General features: G+C 43.4%; 1 protein-coding gene across 9 annotated transcripts in view; it reads right to left on the bottom strand.

The window, feature by feature from the left end:
* CFAP46 (cilia and flagella associated protein 46) overlaps nucleotides 1–22327 on the bottom strand; it is a 473118-nt gene that overhangs the window by 34268 nt on the left and 416523 nt on the right. For 7 of the 9 annotated variants that reach the window (XR_004539241.1, XR_004539242.1, XR_004539243.1 and 4 more), the window contains 6 exons: nucleotides 20896–21069; nucleotides 17750–17919; nucleotides 8606–8666; nucleotides 8464–8499; nucleotides 5122–5224; nucleotides 3037–3149 (listed from right to left, as the gene is read on the bottom strand). Coding sequence is in view for 6 of the 9 variants with exons in the window: in XM_033942370.1 (XP_033798261.1) it covers nucleotides 3037–3149; nucleotides 5122–5224; nucleotides 8464–8499; nucleotides 8606–8666; nucleotides 17750–17919; nucleotides 20896–21069 (657 nt within the window). In the remaining 3 variants the exon portion in view is untranslated. The remainder of the gene's footprint in view (nucleotides 1–3036; nucleotides 3150–5121; nucleotides 5225–8463; nucleotides 8500–8605; nucleotides 8667–17749; nucleotides 17920–20895; nucleotides 21070–22327) is intronic. The other 2 variants (XM_033942372.1, XM_033942371.1) reach the window with 2 other exon arrangements.

Here is a 22327-nt window from a genome sequence, read left to right as displayed (position 1 = left end):
CTTTAGCCCATCAAGTTTATTCAAGAACCTCCTATGAGGAACCGTGTCAAAGGCTTTGCTGAATTACATCTAGCACAAGCCCTCAATCCAATTCTCTGGTCGTCCAGTCAAATAATTCAATTAGATTCATTTAGCATGATTTACCTTTAGTAAAACCATGTTGCCTTGGATCTTGTAACCCAATAGATTCTAGGAAATTTACTATCCTTTCCTTCATCAATACTTTCATTTTTTTTCCAATAACTGAAGTGAGGTATACTGACATGTAGTTTCTTGCTTCATCTCTGCGACCATTTTTGTGAAGAGGGACCACATCTGCTCTTCTCCAATCTCACAAAACTTCTGTCTCCATGGATTTGTTGAACAAATCTTTAAAGAGACCTGCCAGAACCTCTCTGAGTTCCTTCAGTATCCTGGGGTAGATCCTGTCCGGTCTCATGGCTTTGTCCACTTTCAGCTCTTCAAGTTGTTCATAAAAACGTTCTCATTTATAACTTTGCCGGCCAATAGTGGTCCTTCTCCAGACTTTTCTAACGTGAATACATACGTATTTATTTAGTACATCCATTTTTTCCTCATTGCTTTCCACATAGCATTCTTAGCATCTTTCAGTTTCACTAAGGGGAGGTGAGAGGCTGATATGCATGTATGGGGAGAGGGATCTTGGGGAAATAGAGTCTGAGAAACTGAAGGTGATGAAACTGTGACAAGGCAATGGCTATAGCCAGAAGGATGCTAGGCTGTATAAAGAGAGGTATAACCAGCAGAAGAAAGGAGGTATTGATGCCCCTTTACAAATTCTTAGTGAGGCCCACTTAGATTATTGTGTTCAGGTTTGGAGGCTGTTTCTGGCTAAGGATAACAAGACTTGAAGTGGTCCAGAGGAAGGTGATGAAATTGGAAGGGGATTTGAGCCAAAAGGCATACGAGAAGAAGCTGAAAGACCTGAATATGTATAATCTAGAGGAGAGGAGTGATATGATACAGATGTTTAAATACAGTGGTACCTCGGAATCCGAACACACCAGAACTCGAACATTTTGGAATCCGAACTTTTTTTTTGAAGTAAATTTTGCCCCAGAATCCAAACTCTGCTTTGGAATCCGAACGCCCTGCACATTGTATGTGTGTGTTTCTGCCCCAGAATCTGAATGCTGCTTTGGAATATTTGTTAATATTTTACCTTAAAATCCAGTGTATTTACTATTGAAATTTGAGTTTGTGGGACCCAGGAACGGATTAATCCAGTTTCTGTTATTTGCAATGAGAAAAATTGTCTTGGAACTCGAACGGGGTTCTGGAACAGATTAAGTTCAGATTCCAAGGCATCACTATACTTGAAAGGTATTAATATAGGACCAAATATTTTTCAGAGAAGGGAACACGATAAAATTAGAGGGCATAAACTGAGGTTGTGGGGTTGTAGATTTAGGAGTAATGTTAGGAAATTCTTTTTCAGAGAGAGAGAGAGAGTGGTTGATGCTTGGAATGCCCTCTCGAGGGAGGTAGTGGAAAGGAAAACAGTGCTGGAATTAAAAAAAGTGTGGGATGATCACAATGGATCTCTAATTAGAAAATGAATGGCATTAATTAAAGAACAAGGGCCAGTACTAGGCATACTTGCAAGGTCTGTGCCCCATATATGACAATTCAGTTTAGGATAGGCTGGGGAGGACTTCAATGGGAACTTCAGTAATTTAGAACATGAGGAAGAAGCTGGGCAGACCTTTATGGTCTGTATCCTGCAAATGATGTGATGGTTTGGATAGGCCGGTATCGAGCTTAAACAGTAACTCCAGTAGTTCCAAGCAAACTTCTATGGTAAACCACTTTGATCCTTTTTATGGCTGTTATGCAGTATATAAAGTTTTTAATAAACATATGGCCTAACACCCAAATAAATAATTTTAAAAAGATGATTCAATTTAAACATTACTGTAACTGTTGAGCAGACTGGATGGACAATTTAGGTCTTTATCTGCCATTATTTACTATGTTACTATGTACGAGAGTAAATAAAAAAGTAAAGGCAAAATACATTTAACGGCTTTAATAGAAGTAACTGTGAGCAATTGAACATATCACTTTTCCACATAGTCCCCATGCAAGATGATACATTTGTTGTATCATTCAACTAGCTTCTGCATTCCTGCAGAGAAGATGTTTTTTGGCTGTTCCCAAAGCCAGGTGAGCACCGCTTCCTTTACTTCATCATGCTTTGTCTCGTTGCCAGTAACAATTCTCTCAAGAATACTTGGATCTTCTTTATACCGTCTCAGGAACTGGTGTCGCAACATCTACGCACTGTTGCTTGTGAAGATCAATAAGCTGTTTGGGAACCCATCGTGTGCAGACTTCCATAGATCCCTAGTCATCATGCATTATGGCAAATGCAGATCCATAGCTGATATCCAAATGTGTAGCTAATTAATGCACCATTATCTGTTGAGTATTTTCCCTCTTGTTGTGCTCTTGTGTGCACAATGTTGATGGGTGACCAGAAATACCGTCGGTTGCACTTGTTCTTTCTTCTTTAAACCTTTTTACCCACTCATAAACCTTTCATTGATTCATGGTGCTATGTTCATACTGAGGGGAAGATTCTCAAAAGTTACCGTGCCATTAACATGGTCACTAAACCATTTCCATCCGGGGATTCCTACTCATTCCTGCTGTTGACACAGCCACCGGGTCCCAAAAGTCCCCCAGGCACTCTTGGCAAGTGGGATGCCCTCTTCCTTCTGCTACGGTCCCTCCCTGACACCCCCTGTACCTTTTTGATGATGGTTGGCCAGAGGGATGCTTACTCCCTCCAGCCAATCTGCCTCTTCAAAATGGTGGGCCTTCCCCATCCTGAGATTGCTGATTGGCCTAGGCGTTTAAGGCCCCTCTCCATAGGGGCCTTTCAAATATGATAGTGAAGCTAACGTTCATTTTAGATATGATGGTAAACCTAACTTGTTCCTACTGCATACATTAGTATATAATGGAACAGAAAATATAACAAAACACACATTACATTCCACTCAGTCTCACCTGTAAAATTCATAGCAACTAGTTTGTCTATTAATATATGGGCCAAAAAGCGTTCCATTCCATAGAAGAGAAAAGCACTACAATTGTTCATTAATTTCTCCCAATCAGCATAGCTGTGAAGGAAAGAAAGCACTGATTACATTGCTATCTTCTTTTTTTAAATTCTTTATTCATTTTTACAACTTACAACAAGTATATCAGGAAATAACATTTGAACTTAAAAACATCACTTGATTTTCTATTATAATCATCTGAAATTAATGAAATTTATCCCCCTCCCTCCCCTCCCTACCATATAATATGTATTCACATATTATACAATATATTCTTTTCTATTAAACCAAGCATTTAATAAAAGATCAGAAACCCCCCTACCCCCTCATTTTCAATTGTATTAAGGGAAAAATGTTATCTACTCATTACAATACTCTGTTAATGGTCCCCAAACATCCCAAAATTTACTAAAATGTCCTTTCTGTGTGGCTAATGTTCTTTCCATTTTATATATATGACACAAAGAATTCCACCAGAAACTGTAGTACATTGCTATCTTCTAAACTTTATGATACACATGCATTTTATGAAAATAAACATTTCTCTCTATTGAACTCCCAATTAATTTGAGAAAATAAGAATAAAATTTAAAATGGAAATACAGTGGCCTGAGGAAGTGGCAATGTAGCAACAGTAATTGAGTGGGAACAGGGCTATATTACTACAAGGGTTCTTCAAAAAGTTTCCGCACTTTCATATTTTCACAGGAAATGGTTGGGGTGGGAGAAGTGGTAAGAGGGCATGGCATAGAATTTCACGTAACTAGTCAGTCAGGCAATAGGGTGATTATGTGGAAAAGTGATGTAATTTGCTTTTAAAATATTTAATAGTGTTAAAAAAATAAAAGTGCAAAAACCTTTAGAAGATCCTTTGTATGTTGGGTTAGGTGGAGGAGTGGCCCAGTGGCTAGAACAGCTGCCCCAGAACCCTGAGGTGGTAAGTTCAATTCTCACGGTAGTTCCCTGTGACCCTGGGCAAGTCACATAATACCTTATTGCTCCAGGTACAAAATAAGCACCTAAAATATGTAAACCAGTTTGATTGTATAACCACACAGAAAAAGCAGTATATCGAGTCACATCTCCTTTACCTGGGAAGATTTCTCCTTTAACCTGATTTACTTCCTTTCTTACCCTTGCCCACCCCAACATTTCACCTCACCATAAGTAGCAGGAAAAATGCGGAATCTATCTGTGGGCATGGTGTAGGGTTACCAGACATGTCCGGGAGTCCGGACGGCTTATCAAAACCAGGCACTTTGTCTGGGTTTTGAAAAGCCTCCTCAAATCTTGTCGGGCAGGAAGGAAGTCCACACATGTGCAGATGCCACGCATGACATCATCGTGTGGCATCCACGCATGCGCAGACTTCCTCCCTGCCCAACAAGAACAGGCAGTGGGGGGCGTGGCTAGGGTGGGACTGGGGGCGAGATTAGTGCGGGGATGGGCAGAACTGGGCGGTCCTGGGGGATGGGTCTAGGGTGTCCAGATTTTCCGATTGGAAAATCTGGCAACCCTAGCATGGTGGCTGCAATACTTCGTGGGTGAGCAGGAGGACCCTGCAAGCACATGCCTCAAATGGAGATGCTTAATGGTTAGAGATGGAAAGCTACCAAGTTACACAGTTCTAGGAGGGAGATTCTGAACTGGTCCTAGGTTTCTGCAACCCTATCCTGGTATAATATGGGACATGAAGCACTGACTTTACATGGTAGCATCAGGGACTACAAATAGCATACTGAATTGAGATGTAAGTTCAACCACTGGGTAACTTGGCAGCTCTGCAAATGTGAACCAAGAACCAAAGAAGTTGTATAAGTCATTTTCTCGCTCCATTGCCTCTGATACAAACTAGAGGCACCAAGGGATAATGTAATTGAGATATATATTTACAAAGCATTACGTGTAAGAAAAGCTTTACAAATGGAAGCAGAAAATAAAAGATTTAACTTTCCTTGATGTTTATGAAAGGATATTGATGGAGAGAAGGCAATATTAGGACCGTGTTCAAAGGGAAAGAGAAAGTACCCACCTTGGGACATTTATGCTGCCAACAACTCCCTCCCAAGAAGCTGTGAACTGCGGACTGTATTTTTCTAGGAGTTGGTTTATTTTGTAAGAAGGACTCACTGCTTCTGAAATATAAAGGTTTGAATAATTTGCAACACAGATTAATAATTTAGTTAAAACATATTTTTTGGGTTGAGGCAACTTTAATCTATTTACTCTTCGCTGAGCAACTGATTTTACTCCCACAGTCAGATCATTGTAATTCCCTGTATTGTGGAATTTTGGTGAAATTGCAGAAGAGATTGTGAATACTTCAAAACACTGCAGCTAGATTCATTTTCAGTTTGACTAAATTTGAATATGTATCTCCCCTTTTAAATGACTTAAGTTGGTTGCCTATTGGTTTAAGTGTAAAATTTAAAATTGCATGCCTAGTGTTTAAGTCGCTTTAAGCTATGTCCCAGTTAACTTTCCATGTTTACTAAACTTTCCTAGTTTTCATTCTAGTTCTAGGTTTCTGACATTTTTAAATGTAGGCATCCCTTCTATACAAAATATAGCATTAAAATCAAGGATGGAACATTCCTTTTTCCATTACATTCCATTTGGAATAACATATCTAGACAAGTAAGACAGAAAGCTCTAAAAACATCTATTCTCTAGCATGGAAGATTCTTCAGCCTAAACAGCCAATCAGCAAAGATAACTGGATGCTAATAATCAATTATTGGTGCTAATTGGCACTAATTTGAATTTACACACCCATCTTTTAATCAATATTCTAATCTATAAAGATGTGCATGCAAATTTTTTCACATGGATCTTAAAAAGGGGCGTTCCTGGAATTTGTGTGCAGTGTTACAGAATTAGGCAGCTCTGCACCTAATTTTTGCTTGAGGATTAACACTAGGTTTCAGCTGATGTAAATCCTAATGCCCAAAATTGGGCACGGATTCCAGCAACAAATGCTATTCTATAAACAGCACCCGGCTGAGAGCATCATTTACAGAACAGTGCTTGGTTAGTGTTCATTTTTTTCAATGCAGATTTTTCAGCACCATATACAGAATTTAAGCCCAAGGCGCCTAAGCCAATCAGGGCCTTAGGCCCCTCCCTGTGCATCACTTGAAGCACTGGGGCGGGGCCTAGGGTCCGCAGTTCTCATCGCTGGAGTCCGGAGGAGCAGGAGGGACTGAGCACCCCTCCTGCTCCCAACTTAAGGTATGGGGAGGGGTCAGGGGTGTCAAGCGTTGGTGGCTGGGTTACTGTCCGGAGGCAAGAGAGAGTAGGAATCCCTCCTGCCATAATTTTGAGGCAGCTGCGGTGGACATCAGCGGATGGCAGCGGGGGGGGGGGGGGGGGGGGATTTTTTTGGAGTTCAGAGAGGGAGGGGGCACTTTGTCAGGGAGGGGATTTTTTTTTTTTTATTGGGCAGATATTTTGCGTGTGTAATGCATGCAAAATATCAGTGCCATTTAAAACAAAAAGAGAAAAATAGAAAACCCCAGGCAGACCTGTCGGTAACACAGTTACCAACAGGTCTACAGCATTCGGTTTTTAGAATAACCTTAGGCAAGTTTAGGCGGCCCTATGCACCTCCTTAGGCTCATGAAAATGCATACAATGTAGGTGACCCTCCTCAGGGCTTAAACAAACATGCATCCCGATTGGCTGGCTATATAGTGGTGGGACACCTACCACTGCCTACAATCGGGACACCATTTATAGAATTTGCCCCATAGTGCTCAAAATTTGCACGCACAATTTAATTGAGTAATTGGTCAATTAGTGACAATATTTGGGCACTATTAATTATTGGCTTTAATTGATATTTTGGATGTATGTGCCCATCTTGCTAAGTGCTAGTATATAAAGATGCGCTAGTAAATCTTTTAGTGCACAACTGAAAGAAGAGTGTGGTTATGGGAGGAGCATGGGCAGGTCAGGGGCAGTCACTAAAGATGTGTTCATTATTATAGACTTTGGGAGATCCGTGCCTATCACACACGAGGATTTACATCAGGTTTCAGTTAGTGTAAATCCTCGTGCTCAAAGCTGGGCATGGATCCCGGTGCTACACGATTTCTATAAATGGCACCGTTTATAGGATTGCACTTACAGAATTTAGTCCTAGTTGTTTTGCTGCCACTTAAGTATGTGTACAGTACATTAACTTGTGAAAGTGTCAATACTCTGTACACTTGTGGGCCCAAGTGTCCAATACATATGGATGCCCAGTTATCGAATTAAGGGGGGTAGAGCCTTTATCAAGGTCTTTCCCCATAGACAGAAAAGGAGAGAAAGGTCTTAATGAAATGGGAGAATGTTATATTTGTGGAGAATTTACTTTGAGTACTTTTGATAAAGAAAGTGATTCATTTTTCTCTAAAATTGAAAGTATCAAGGTCTAGAATATTTTATTTCCAAGACTGAAAGAGTCAGACTAGTTCGCATGAAAAATGTCTGCTGAGTTAGAAATCATAATCAAATATCCTTAGCCTTGGTACTATAGGTGCACTCCATAAGAAAGACATAACTATTTAAAAACTGTCACCTGTTGATGTTGTAATTTACGATAATCATTTCATCCTTGACCTTATAAATGAAGATTACCACTGTAAATGCCACTTCAAGGATTTAATCAACATACATATTTTATTTATTGCTTTTTCTATCATTCTGCTTTGTAGCTTACTAAATGATACCTATGTGTTGTATAATCATAAAACATTTATCTGTATCCATAGAGAAAGGCCTTGATGAATCAAGTCTTTAGAGCTTGTGAATGAAGTTCTAGCTAAGGTCTCACCATTCAAGGTGTAAGTTCTGCATGGATTTCTGCTGCCGAGGTGCATGATCTTGCATTTCTTAGCGTTGAAGTCCAGCTGCCAGGTCGAGGACCAAATCTCCAACAAATGTAGGTCCTGTGTCATACTATCGGGTGAATTGCCGTCTCTCACTATATTGCATAGTTTGGCGTCGTCAGCGAATAACGTTATCTTACCTTGAAACCCCTGAGTTAGGTCCCCTATGAATATGTTGAAAAGGAGCAGGGCCAAGACTGAGCCCTGCGGTACTCCATCCCCATAGCAGGGGGAATTATTATTATACTAAAGTCTGCTGGGCCCACTCCACAGCAGACTGCCACTCACATTAACCCTTCCTTGTCTGTCCTCGGCAACAGGCTTCTGCTCTAGTAATCCCCTGGGGAAAACTCTCCCAGCTACTTCCTTCTTACTAGTTTCCCCAGGGAGGGAGGGAGATAGATAGATAGATAGATAGATAATTTGTTTTATATAATAGTTCATTGGTAGGTAATGCCAACAGATTAATATTCTGATTTGTGCCAATAACTGTGCCTTACCTGGTTCTTTTACATCATGGTATGGATCCACAATATCTAGAACACACTGTTAAGGTCAAGCTGCATATTGGTGTAAATAAATACTTTAAATAACATCATAAATCCAGGATACTCATTTTAATTAACAATTTTTCAAGGATACATTTAAACTGATTAGCATCAACTGGAAGGCAGTTTAGCAGTAGAGCTTGTGTGATGAGCACCTATCATTCACCAAAAATAAAGTCTGTATTACACTTTAGACATATAAATTATTGTGATCATTTAAAACCCCATTGAGCATCTAGGCTGGAAATGGAATATCCAAGTCAAAATATTGGAATTGTGTTTCCATGCTGACGCTGCATATCTCCTGTGGTATGGGTACCACATGTTGGGAACCTCAACTTTAGACCTTCAGAACTTTAAGCTCTCAACGATAAAGAAAAGTAGAATGTTATAACAGAAGAATAAGGGCTCCTTTTACTAAGCTGCGTTAGGGCATTAACACGAGGAATAGCACACTCTGAATTGCCGTGCTCTTTAGACCTTAACGCCAGCATTGAGCCGCGTAGCGCACGGTGTAGCACATGGTAATATCCTGCGTGCGCTAAAAACACTAGCGCATCTTAGTAAAAGGAGCTCTAAATATTTAGAGAACTATAGAAAAAGAAACAATTTGTGCTGTCTAAATTTCCGAATTCTACTGATTCCTCCAATTGAGATGGTAAGGAAATATATGAGAGAAATACTGAAACTGTGAGCAGATAATTTATCTCCAATAGTTAGAACAATTTATTTGGATGTTTTTCTAGAGAAGAACCTAATCCAAGTGAAAGATAGGAGAATAGTACAGGCGGGAAACTTGAATATGCAGAATTTCAGGAAGATTAATTGAAACTCATTACTAGAAAATCTACCTGGTTAGTAACTTTTGTGTTGGAGCCAAACCATAATACAGTGCTTAAATTATATTTCATATTTATGCAGGAGCAGTTTATGAGGTTAATAATAAGAATATTACCTGATTTATCTTTTAGTCTGAGACCTAGGGCTCCTTTTACATTTTTAGCGCACTGCAGGAAATTACTGTGCTCTACACCGCATGCTACACTCCTAGAACTAACGCCAGCTCAATGTTGGCGTTAAGGTCTAGTGCGTGCAGCAATGTAGTGTACGCTATTCCATGCGTTAAAGCCCTAATGCAGCTTAGTAAAAGGAGCCCCTAGAGTTCAAATTTTGGGCGTGTCCTTTGCATTGCTTTGAGAATAAGAATATTTTGTTTTTTTGATCCTAAACTACTTCTTCAATGGTTATCCTTTAGTTGTGTATCTCTGGCTGCCTTAGCCTTTCTGTTCATTTCGACAAATATTTTGTATGAATTCCTCTTTTTTATTTTTCTCTATGCTCCTTTATTGTAGACTAAAGTAATAAGAATGTTTATATATTTACTGCTGTAGTATTTTGGATGGAATATTTAAAATATGTAATTGTAAAAACACATCTACTAGTGCAGCTTAGTTAAAAGGCACCTAAGAGAGGAAAATATTATTCTAATACGCAGCATGAAAATGAACAATCCAGGTTATTCATTGTAGTTTTCACTTATTCATAATGCAGTAAACCCCCGCAAAATCGTGGTTCGTGAATCGCAGGCTCAATAATTCATGGTATTTTCCGACCGCCACTTCCTTATACTAAAATCATGGTTACACCAATCAGGATCTGCTGTGACACGCTATCTGATGTGTCAAATCAGCTCCTGATTGGTGTAGCCTGATTTTAGTAACAGGACAAGGCAGTCGGAGCATACCACGAGTTATTTTCTGCATGCGCCGGCACCCCAGCTGCCCTCTCCTGCCTTTTAACAGGTGAAAAACCGTATTTGTGGTTTTTTAAAATTCACGGGGGTTCCTGGAACAGAACCCCCACAAATTTTGAGGGAGTACTGTAAAGCAATATTACTTACCGTAACAGTTGTTATCCAGGGACAGCAGGCAGCTATTCTCACTAGTGGGTGATGTCATCCGACAAAGCCCCGATACGGACATCTCACAAGCATACTTGCTTGCAGAAACTTCAGAAGTTTCGAGATGCCCGCACCGCGCATGCGCCAGTGCCTTCCCGCCCGATGGTCCGAGTGTGTCTCCTCAGTTCAGGTAGCTAGCAGAGAAGCCAACCCAGGGGAGGTGGGTGGGACGTGAGAATAGCTGCCTGCTGTCCCTGGATAACAACTAACATTGCTTTATCCCAGGACAAGCAGGCAGGTATTCTCACTAGTGGGTGACCTCCAAGCTAACCTCAATGGGATGGTGGGAGAGTTGGCAACTTAAGAGAATAAATTTTGTAATACTGTTTGGCCAAACTGTCCATCCCGTCTGGAGAAAGTATCCAGACAATAAAGAGAGGTGAATGTATGAACCGAGGACCAAGTGGCAGCCTTACAAATCTCCTCAATCGGTGTCGATCTGAGGAAGGCTACAGCGGCCGCCATTGCTCTGACCCTATGGGCTGTGACTTTACAGGGAAGGGGTAATCCAACCTGGGCATAGCAGAAAGAGATGCAAGCCGCCATCCAGTTCGAGATGGTACGCTTCGATACAGGTCGTCCCAACTTGTTCGGATCAAAGGAGACGAAAAGTTGAGGAGCAGTACTGTGTGGCTTGGTGCGATCCAGGTAGAAAGCCAAAGCACGTTTACAGGCCAGAGTGTGAAGAGCTGATTCTCCAGGATGAGAATGAGGCTTTGGAAAAAACACAGGAAGAACTATGGATTGGTTAAGATGAAATTCAGTGACCACTTTAGGCAGGAATTTTGGATGAGTGCGAAGGACCACCTTGTCATGATGGAATACTGTGAAAGGTGGATCCGCCACTAAGGCCTGAAGCTCACTGACCCTGCGAGCAGAAGTGAGGGTAACCAGAAAAAACCACTTTCCAAGTGAGAAACTTCAGCGGAGCCCTGTTGAGAGGTTCAAAAGGAGGTTTCATAAGTTGAGAAAGGACAACGTTGAGATCCCAAACCACTGGAGGAGGTTTGAGAGGAGGATTGATGTGGAAAAGTCCTTTCATAAATCTGGAAATCACAGGATGAGCAGAGAGAGGTTTCCCTTGTAGAGGCTGATGGAAAGCCGTAATAGCACTCAGGTGGACTCGTATGAAGGTAGATTTGAGGCCAGACTGAGACAGGTGTAGAAGACATTCCAATAAAGAAGACAGGGAGGCTCGCTGAGGCTCCTTACGATTGGAAACACACCAGGAAGAAAATCTAGTCCATTTTTGGGAGTAGCATTGTCTAGTAGCAGGCTTCCGGGAAGCCTCCAATATCTCCCTCACCGCCTGGGAAAACTGGTGAGGAGTTACGTTGAGAGGAACCAAGCTGTCAGGTGGAGAGACTGTAGGTTGGGATAGAATAGAGATCCCTGTTGCTGAGTAAGCAGTGAAGGAAACACTGGAAGAAGGAATGGCTCCCTGCTGCTGAGTTGAAGTAGAAGGGAGTACCAAGGTTGTCTGGGCCACCGAGGAGCTATCAGAATCATGGTGGCATGGTCGGATTTCAATATGACTAGAGTCTTTTGAATGAGTGGAAATGGAGGAAACGCATACAGAAAGCGATTCCCCCAATCCAGCAGAAAAGCATCCGCCTTGAGGCGATGAGGAGTGTAAAACCTGGAGCAGAATTGAGGTAGTTTGAAGTTGTGGGGAGCCACAAAGAGGTCTATCTGAGGCATCCCCCACTGAGAGAAGATCTGATGAAGGGAACTGGAATGGAGGGTCCATTCGTGAGGTTGGAGAAGATGACTCAAGTTGTCCGCCAGGGCATTGTCCTTCCCCTGAATGTAGACAGCTTTGAGGAATGTGTTGTGGTGAATCGCCCAATCCCAGACTCTGAGAGCTTCCTGGCAGAGGGAGGCCTGATTGTCCGTGCGAATGAGGACCACCATGTCGTGAAGCAGATGTTGAAACGCTTGAAGAGCATTGAAGATCGCTCTGAGCTCCAGAAGATTGATATGATATAGCCGGTCCGCACTGGTCCAGAATCCCTGAGTGCGAAGACCGTCCAGATGGGCTCCCCATGCATAGGTCGAATAATCTGTCGTGAGAACCTTCTGATGGGGAGGAGTGTGAAACAGAAAACCTCTGGATAGATTCGAAGAGGTCATCCACCAAAGTAGAGACTGCTGAAGAGCAGGAGTGACTATGATATGATGAGTCAAAGGATCTGACACCTGAATCCATTAAGAAGCCAGGGTCCACTGAGGAATTCTGAGGTGAAGTCTGGCAAAAGGCGTTACATGAACCGTAGAGGCCATGTGGCCCATCATGTGTCTCGCTGAGATGGACGGGCGAGAAGACACAGACTGGCAGAGACGAAGAAGAGCCTCCATGTGCTGAGGTGGAAGGAATGCTCTGAGTTGAATGGTATCCAGAACCGCCCCGATGAAGGGAAGAGACTGGGTAGGCTGTAGATGAGACTTGGGAAAGTTGATCTCGAAGCTCAAACTCTGTAGGAACCAAATAGTGGTTAGGGTCGCCGAGATGACCACTGGAGCCGAGGTGGCCTTGATGAGCCAGTCGTCGAGGTAGGGAAATACCTGAAGCCTCTGGTTCCAGAGTGCAGCAGCCACTACCACCAGACACTTCGTGAAGACTCTGGGAGACGAGGACAGGCCGAAGGGAAGCACTCGATACTGCAGATGTAGATGTCCCACCCGAAATCTGAGGAACTTGCGAGAGGCCGGATGAATGGGAATGTGAGTGTAGGCCTCCTTGAGATCCAGAGAGCAAAACCAGTCGTTCTGCTCGAGGAGCGGGTAGAGAGAAGCAAGGGTCAGCATGCAAAATCTCTCCTTGTTCAGGAACTTGTTGAGGATCCTGAGGTCCAGAATAGGTCGCAGGTCGCCCGTCTTCTTCGGAACAAGGAAGTACCAGGAGTAAAACCCCTGGTTGTATTGGTCCACAGGGACCAGCTCGACGGCCCGGAGCCGGAGCAAAGCCTGAGCTTCTTGAAGAAGAAGGGCAGTCTGTGTCAAGTTGGAAGGATACTCTCTTGGAGGGTGGTCCGGGGGGACCCGATGGAACTGAAGAGAGTACCCTTCCCTGATGATGGTAAGAACCCAGAGGTCGGTGGTGATAGCCGCCCATCGATGATAAAAATGATTGAGGCGACCCCCAATGGGAAAAACAGGGAATGGCAGAACGAGGTTGGTTATGCTCCCTAAGAGAGAGTCAAAAAGGCTGAGGAGCCTTGGGGACAGTAGAAGGCTGAGGTTTTTGTTGAGCCTTCTGTGGAGGCTGTCTCTTTGCTGGTTGTCTCGCAGCAGGAGCCTGCCTGGGTGCATAGCGCCGCTGATAGATCAAGGGCGGTCGAGAAGGTCGAGACTGCGTCGGCTTAGGCTTGGGACGAAGGATGGACTGAAAGGATTTCTCATGGTCAGACAGTTTCTTCGTCACGGTCTCAATGGATTCGTCAAACAAATCTGCCCCCGCACAAGGAACGTTGGCAAGCCTGTCCTGGAGGTTCGGGTCCATGTCAATGGTCCGAAGCCATGCCAAGCGATGCATAGCCACGGAACATGCGGCAGCCCGTGCCGAGAGCTCGAAGGCATCGTAGGAGGATTGCATCAGTTGAAGGCACAGCTGGGACAGCGAGGCGACCACTTCCTCAAATTCGAAGCGAGCCTGAGACTCGATGTAAGGCATAAACTTCTGAAGCACAGGCAGGAAGAACTCCAAATAAGTTGCAAAATGAAAAGTATAATTGAGAACTCTGGAAGCCATCATCGAGTTCTGATATATGCGCCTCCCGAACTTATCCATGGTCAGGCCCTCTCTGCCCTGAGGCACCGAGGCATACACCTGGGATGGATGAGACCTCTTGAGAGAGGATTCGACCAACAGGGATTGATGAGAGAGTTGAGAGCTCTCGAACCCCTTGTGATGCACTGTTCGGTACCTGGCATCCAACTTGCCAGGAACAGCAGGAATAGAGTACGGCGTTTCAAAACACCTCATGAAAGTTTGGTCGAGGAGTTTGTGCAGAGGTAGACGAAGAGACTCGGCAGGAGGATGAGGCAAATGCATGGTATCAAGTTATTCCTTGGAGTACCGGGAACCGGAGTCCAAGGTGATGTCCAGGTCATCCGCCATCTGCCGGAGGAAAGACGAAAAGGATAATTGCTCCGCCAGCACAGGCTGGCGGGACGGACTGGACGAAGTCGAGGCCTCGGGATCCATGGAGACCTGTTATCGACAGGGCGAGAACAAGCCACAGGGATCCTCGAACTCCGGTCCCAGAGGAGGAGAGACATCTGAAGAGGAATACCCCACACGAGGCAGCTTCTTCTGAGGCGAGACTGTAGAGTGCCGAGAGGAATGCTGCGAAGAATGCCTGGACCGATGCCCCTCCTGATGTCTGGAAGGGGATCTGGATCGGCGGTGCTTAGAATGGTCCCCAGAAGCCTCCAAGGAGTAGATTGGACTCGAGGCAGTAGAGCGAAGAGGCGGGAGATTTGACGCCTCTCGAGACGCATTCCAGGCCTGATAAGGAGTGCGGAAGAACTCTTCCTGTTTGCGATGCCCAGGGCTTCGATTACTCGAAGGAGGATTCCAAACATCCTCGTCCGGAGGCGTAATGGGCTCTAAAGGGGGCATGTCACTAAAAGAGGCCCGCCTCGAGGGACCGGCCACCGAGTGCCGCTCCTCCTCACCGAGCAGCGAGAGCAAACGGCGAGGAGGAGGAGGAGGGGGCGGCTAGCCACCCCGAGGAGGAACTGGTTGGTCACCCTGGATCGTGGCCAGCAACTTGGGTCCCATGGTGGTCATAAGTTCGATAAATTGAGCCATTATTGACCGTAACGAAGCCGACAAGGAGGGAGCCGCACCCAAAGTGGGACCTCCTGAACGTTCCCTCATGGCCGAGTGTTTTGGCTTGGAAGCCTTCGGCACTTTGAGAACCACTGGTGGAATGGGAGGAGATGGTACCTGATCCGAGGAGACGGAGGAAGGCACCGGAGCAGGAGGCAGGGTCGAAGCCGGAATGAAGGAAGCCGGCTTCAGGAGACCAGGCGCAGCAGGAGCGGTGGAAGGCTTCGCAGGTGCAGACGAAGCGCTGGTCGAAGTCGAAGCCAAAGGTTCCTTAGCAGCTTCCATCTTGAACATCGACTCCCACAAAAAACAGCGACACTTAAAAGTATGTGCTGTGAGAGTGGAACAAGGCCGGCATGATTTCGGAAAATATTCTGGACCAAGACACTGCAGGCAGCGTCGATGCGGGTCTGTCAACGAAATGGTGCGCTGGCACTTGCTACACTTTTTAAAACCGGTAATTGGCCGGGACATAGGCCAAAAAAGCTCCGCCGCAAGATCGAAGGAGCGGGGCCTGAGCCACGCGGCCGACCCGGTCGAATCACCGGAAGAAATTTTTTTTAAAAAAAAATAAGAAACCAAATAAAGAAAACACACGATAAAGAGTAAAATAACTCAAAACCGCGGCGATTAGAAGGCAAAAAACACGGGTTCAATTAGCGCAGAATTGAAGTAAACTTCTCAGCTCCGCGGAAAGAAAAGAACTGAGGAGACACGCCCGGACCATCGGGCGGGAAGGCACTGGCACATGCGCGGTGCGGGCATCTCGAAACTTCTGAAGTTTCTGCAAGCAAGTATGCTTCTGAGACGTCCGTATCGGGGCTCTGTTGGATGACATCACCCACTAGTGAGAATACCTGCCTGCTTGTCCTGGGATAATGTAAATACTGTAAAACTGATAAATGACCACTTTATATGGTGAACAACTGCACATAGTTAATAGAATGACAAAATACATGCTGTAACCAACAATAGAAAAAAAGGAGGACTGAAGGGAAATGTAGTCAACACAAAAAATCACTCCAATATAGACACACCGTATGCGCCACAGAAACAAGTATGATACTTAAGTGAAAGAAAAGCCTCAGATCAAAGGAGAGGTGTACCCACACTTTTCCACCCAGACATCATAGGCAAAAAACTTTTGCAAAATTTAAATTCTGGCAGGTGGGAGCATAAAAATAGCTAAAATAAATTGTGGAAAAACCCACTGATAACAAACATAGGCCAACAATAGTTTTGTGGCCAGTAACCACGTGCCATTGAATTTGTAGTTGAAAACAGCAGAGTGGATCTGCGAATCGTGAGTACAGGAACGTGCTTCTAATTTCTTTGCCATTTTGAGCAGGGGAGTAAGTTTGTTTTCAATTTGGCTTATTTATTATTACAGGATAGCCTGGAGTTTTGGCCCTGAAGCAGTGGTTACTGGCCACGAAACGATTGTCGGCCTGTGTTTATTATCAGTGGTTTTGTCCACGATTTATCCTTGGCTATTTTTATGCTCCCACCTGCCAGTATTTAACATTTGTGAAAGTTTGTTGCCTATGATGTCTGGGTGGAAGAGTGTGGGTACACCTCTCCTTTGATCTGAGGCTTTTCTTTCGCTTAAGTATCATACTTGTTTCTGTGGCACATACGGTGTGTCTATATAAAGGGTGATGTTTTTGTGTTTTTGTGTTGAAAACACATACTGTAACATATTATTTGCTATCTCACTCTGGAGTTGGCAATGCTCTCCATAATGTGGATGATAGAATTATTTTTCCTGGAGGAAGATGTGCTTCATCTTTTCTCTTGCTTTTTAAAGATTTTTATTGTAATTTCTGATGTCTCCTTACTTTTCTTTTTGATGTAAAGAGTAAAATTAAGTTGCAAATTAAAACTCCCAGATACTGTAATGATTACCCCCCTTTTACTAAACCACAATAGCGGTTATTAATGCAGAGAGCCGCGCTGAACGCTCCGCGCAGCTCCTGACACTCATAGAGTTCCTATGAGCATCGGGAGCAGCACGGAGCATTCAGCGTAGCTCCCTGCGCTAATAACCGCTATCACGGTTTAGTAGGGGGGGGGGGGGTAAATTGGTCCTCAGGATAAAACTAATCATAAAGGCCCCTTTTATCAAGCTGCATTAGGGTTTTTTTTTAACATGGATCACTGGGGTAAAAGCTCTGATGCTCATAGGAATTCTATGAGTGTTGGAGATTTTACTGCAGTGACCTGCAATAAAAATCCCTAATGCAGTTCGATTAAAGGGGACCAAAATGAATCACAGGTTAGAATTCCCAGAGAAACTTACCTCCCTTTTACAAAGCCCCACTAGCGGCTGCTGCTGCGGTAATCGCTCCAACATCCATAAGGAATTAATGGACATCGGAGTGTTTGCTGTGCGGCAGCCACTAACGCATCTTTGTAAAAGAAGCCCTTAAACAAGTGTTTACCTCTTTATTTTTATTTTTCTTATCAGATTTTGGCTTTGGCTCCTTGGCACTCTTTAGCTCCTTGGGACTCTTTGGCTCCTTGGGACTCTTTGGCTCCTTGGCACTCTTTGGCTCCTTGGCACTCTTTGGCTCCTTGGCACTCTTTCCTTCCTTCTTAATGTCCTGGTCTGCTACAGGATCAAAAGGAATTAAAGGGAACACACAGACAAAAATTTCTTCAATATACTTCCATGATGAAAGGACTAATCAACTATAAGTACATCAGAATTGTCCACATAACTTACAGTGTTATACACATTGTCACTTTTAACATCAGTGCTAAAGCAAGGGATAATACAGCTGTCTATAACAGGTGTTTCACTAGAGAAAAATGAATCAGGCACATAAGTGGGTAGCATCTTCTCATAGCATCAGGTTTGAACTTCTCAGTTGGTATAAAGTTCTGAGCATAGTTCTGAGCATGTATTGACTCTTCTCACCCACAGTGGTATTTTCAGTCCCTTAGTTTATAGCTATAAATCAACTCTAAGGAACACAAGTGGGATTGTGTGTCTGATTAATCTTGATGAGAAGAACATCTGTTACAGGTAAACAATTTTGCTTTTTCCATTGGCTTGAATTGAATCGACCTCACAAGCGAGTAATTCTCAAGCTCTGGATTGCTCCAGCATTATTCTACTGTTGAGCACCAACTTCTTGATATATTTAAGCGTTAAATAGTTCATATAGATACTTTTGAGTACTGCTTGACTGAAGGAACTATCTTTGTTTGAAGATTGGTCTAAGCGATAGGGTGATATAAAAGTATGAAGCAAAGACCAGATAGCTTTGAAGATGCTTTCTAGTGACATAGCTTTCAAGAGAACTATTTGGCTTTGATCTAAGAGGAATAACAATAAGATCACGGAGTACAGGACACGAGCTAGTTTCCTTATGTGTGCTTTACCCTGATGAAGCGATGTTTGAGCCGTGAAACGATGGCTATTGTCGGAGGATCATGATTTCATCTTCACTGTTCAGATAAGCAATTTTTTCACTGTTTTTGAATACTTGCATGGATTCATGTTTGATATGCTTGCTGACTGTTATCAGACACTTTCAAAAAATTTTGAGATTGCATTTTAAATAGAGATTGCAAGAAGATAAATCAAGAAGGTTTTTTGACAGTGATGTATGGTTAGGAGAGGCATTAGCAGAAGTTTAACGGCTAAGAAAGAAAATAGAATATTAGAAATTATCAGGGAAGGAATGTAAATCAAAGATGAAAACGTTATAATGCCCTTGTATCACTCTATGGTATGGCCACACCTCAAATACTGTGTGCAATTCTGGTTGCCATATCTCAAAAAAGATGTAGTGGAATTAAAAAAGGTACAGAGAAGGGCAATGAAAATGATAAAAGGGATGGGACGACTTCCCTCTGAAGAAAGGCTAAAGTGGCTAGGGCTTTTCAGCTTGGAGAAGAGACAGCTCAGGGGTGATATGACAGAGGTCAAAAAATACTAAGTGAAGCAGTAAAGGTAGATGTGAATCACTTGTTTACTCTTTCCAAAAATACTAGGACTAGGGGGCATACGATGAAGCTACTTAGTAGATTTAAAACTGGAGAAAATATTTCTTCACACAAGATGTAATTAAGCTCTGGAATTCATTGTTGGAGAATGTGGTGAAATCAGTTAGCTTAGCAGGATTTAAAAAAGGTTTGGATAAATTCCTAAAAGGGAAGTCCATAGGCCACTATTAAGATGGCTCGGAGAAATTCACTGCTTATTCTTAGGATAAGCAGCATAAATTTGTTTTAGCTAGGTACTTGGGACCTGGGTTGGCCACTGTTAGAAAAAGGATACTGGGCTTGATGGACATTTGGTCTGTCCCAGTATAGCAATTCTTATACAGTGGTACCTCGGTTTACGAGTGCACCGGTTTGCGAGTGTTTTGCAAGACGAGCAAAACATTCGCAAAATCGGCGCCTCGGAAACCGAGCGCGCCTCGATTTGCGACTGCCCCCCCCCGCTAACTGGCACCCTCTCCCCCGCGATCCGGCACCCCCCCACCGTGACCTGAGGTCCCCTAACCCACCCGAACCCTCTTCTTACTTCAGTGTAGCCTCCGCACCGGCACCGGCACCAGCATGTCCTGCCGGTGCCCGAAGATCTGCCTCCTGTGCTGGGCCTTGAGCATGTGCGCATGCTCAAGGCCTCAGAGTTCACGTTCTCTCGAGAGATCTATTAGCATACAATGAAAGCAGTGCATGCAAATAGATCTCATGCATATTCATTGGGGAAATCCTGAAAACCCAACTGGATAGCAGCCCTTGAGGAGGGACTTTGACACCCCTGATCTATTTCTATTTGTTTCTATTAGGAATGATTTAAGACAAAGGATGGAGTTTACACATAGGACTAGATTCTGCAACTGGCACTGGTATCGGCTGGCACCTCCAAAACCAACACTGGTCACATGTCAATCATGTACCAGAACCGGCTGCAGAATTGCAGCCACATGTAAAGTAGATGCTGGACATATAGGCCAGGGTTTTACTAGACTACATTTCCAGTGCCCACTTTACACAATAATTGTGTCCACGGGGATTCCTACCAGAACATACGATCACTTTCGGTGTAAGCTATGCCCACTTTGACTGTAGGCGCTGGTAGGCACCTCTGTGGATGGACATCGGTGGCCTGTTCTGTAGGTGCCTGTAGGCACCTACCTTTTTTAAAAATTAGTTTAAAATTGGTTTTAAACTATGTGGTCAATTACCACATCATTTATCACAAATTAAACCAATTAAGTTAGGCCTAGCATTCAGCGTCCCAAAGAGAATCAGAGCCATATTGTATAAGGCTGATGATACTATTCACAGTTCAAAGCCAGGTGGGCTTAATTTTCTTGGATAGGCATTTAGCCATGAAAAAACTCCTTTGAAATGTTCTCAATCTCAATGCATGGAAAAAGTGTGAAAAGGAAACATGCCTATGGATAATTATTTTTTGCATGTACTTTACAATTTTTGTCTATTCTGTTATCATCATGCATCACTTTAGTTCTGTCATTTGCAAAATGCATTGATGCAGCTGAGGTCTTCCACATAGATACAGATTTGCATATAAATAATTTTTAAGATGCATATCAACAACTATTACCTGTTTCTTGTTTACGTATACGACTGCATAAAAGTTGGAGAGAAAAGTCTCTAGACACGGAACATATTTCTTCAACTTGTAAGATACTTAAAGCCTCTAAAGGCAAATCCATAAGTGATTTGTCTGCCAATAGTATAACACTTTCTCCTATATCTGTAGCTGGAGCTTGAAGATCTGTAGAAATTATAAATAAATAGATCATATTTGAAAAACATTTGTACATAGAATTCATTAAACAAATAATGTAACTGAGTATATAACTCGGCTTGAGCTTGGATTTGGAAAAGGTGAGTAATAACCTTAAACTAGATCTTACCTGCTCATTTCCTTTCCTGAGTCTGACCAGACCAGTTCAGACGTATGGGTTATGCTCTCCTACCAACAGGAGGAGACTAAGTACTGCTGAACTATTATGGGTTAGATTCACTAAGCCCACCAATTGTGTTTGCGATCGTGTACCGACCCGATTCACTAACCTTATGGCCCATCATCCTCTGATCCGTGCATGCAAATGAGGGGAAACGGCATGCAAAGTAGGAAGGGACTCGATTCACTAAACAAATGTAGGCACACCGAATGGGTTGGCTGATCCAAAAACAAGCGACTGCTGAGGACCAGTTGCTTGTGCAAAAACCCTGCTCTCTGCCCCGACTCTCCTGCTCTTGCAGCCCCGACTCTGTGGTTTTAACCCACAGGTTTAAAGCAGGGATGCACGGCGTGTTCTGTAAAGTTCCTGAACATGCTGCAGTACAGCCCCACTTTAAACCCGCGGGTTAAAACCATGGGCTCAGGAAAAAGTAAAGTTTCCAGCTCTTTTTAATAAAGCTTCCAGCTCTTCCTTGCACAGAGAGCATGTGCAGACCATGTACAGGCAAAGAAGATGGTCTGCGCATGCATCCGGATCGCTCTCCAGTAATCCATGCGGTTGATGGGGGGGCGTGCCTCCGATCGTCCCCATTTGCATGAGGACGTGTTGTGGGTCAGTCGGCCTGCCATAGACCACCCACGGATTGGACAGGATCGGGAAGGCTAGTGAATCTAGGCCCATGCCATCTGTTAAGAACTATGTGCAAATCCTTAGCCAGTCAGTATTTTTCGAGGTAGTGTTGAAAAGTAGGAACTAGGAAAACTCCATAACAGACAACAATAAACAATTTGCTCTCTATATGCAGTTTCAAGTTTAATAATATTTGACATACTGCCCATTCAAAGATTCACACTTTGAAAAGTAAAAGGAAGTTACTGTATATCACAAAAAACAGCATGAATGAGGGAGAAGAGGTGCAGTCAAAAGAGTGCTGGCGATCCAGTCATTCCCCCAGAGGCAAGCAAGGGTGGAGGTAATCCAAGAAGTTAGCTATATTATATACCATAAGCGTCCTTAAATAAAAAAAATACCTCATCTCAAAAATATCCAACCAAACTTTCAAAA

This window comes from Geotrypetes seraphini, chromosome 4 (assembly GCF_902459505.1).
Source record: "Geotrypetes seraphini chromosome 4, aGeoSer1.1, whole genome shotgun sequence".
NCBI lineage: Eukaryota > Metazoa > Chordata > Amphibia > Gymnophiona > Dermophiidae > Geotrypetes > Geotrypetes seraphini.
The sequence above is the reverse complement of the archived record's forward strand: the minus strand, read 5'-3'. Positions and strand labels throughout refer to the sequence as shown.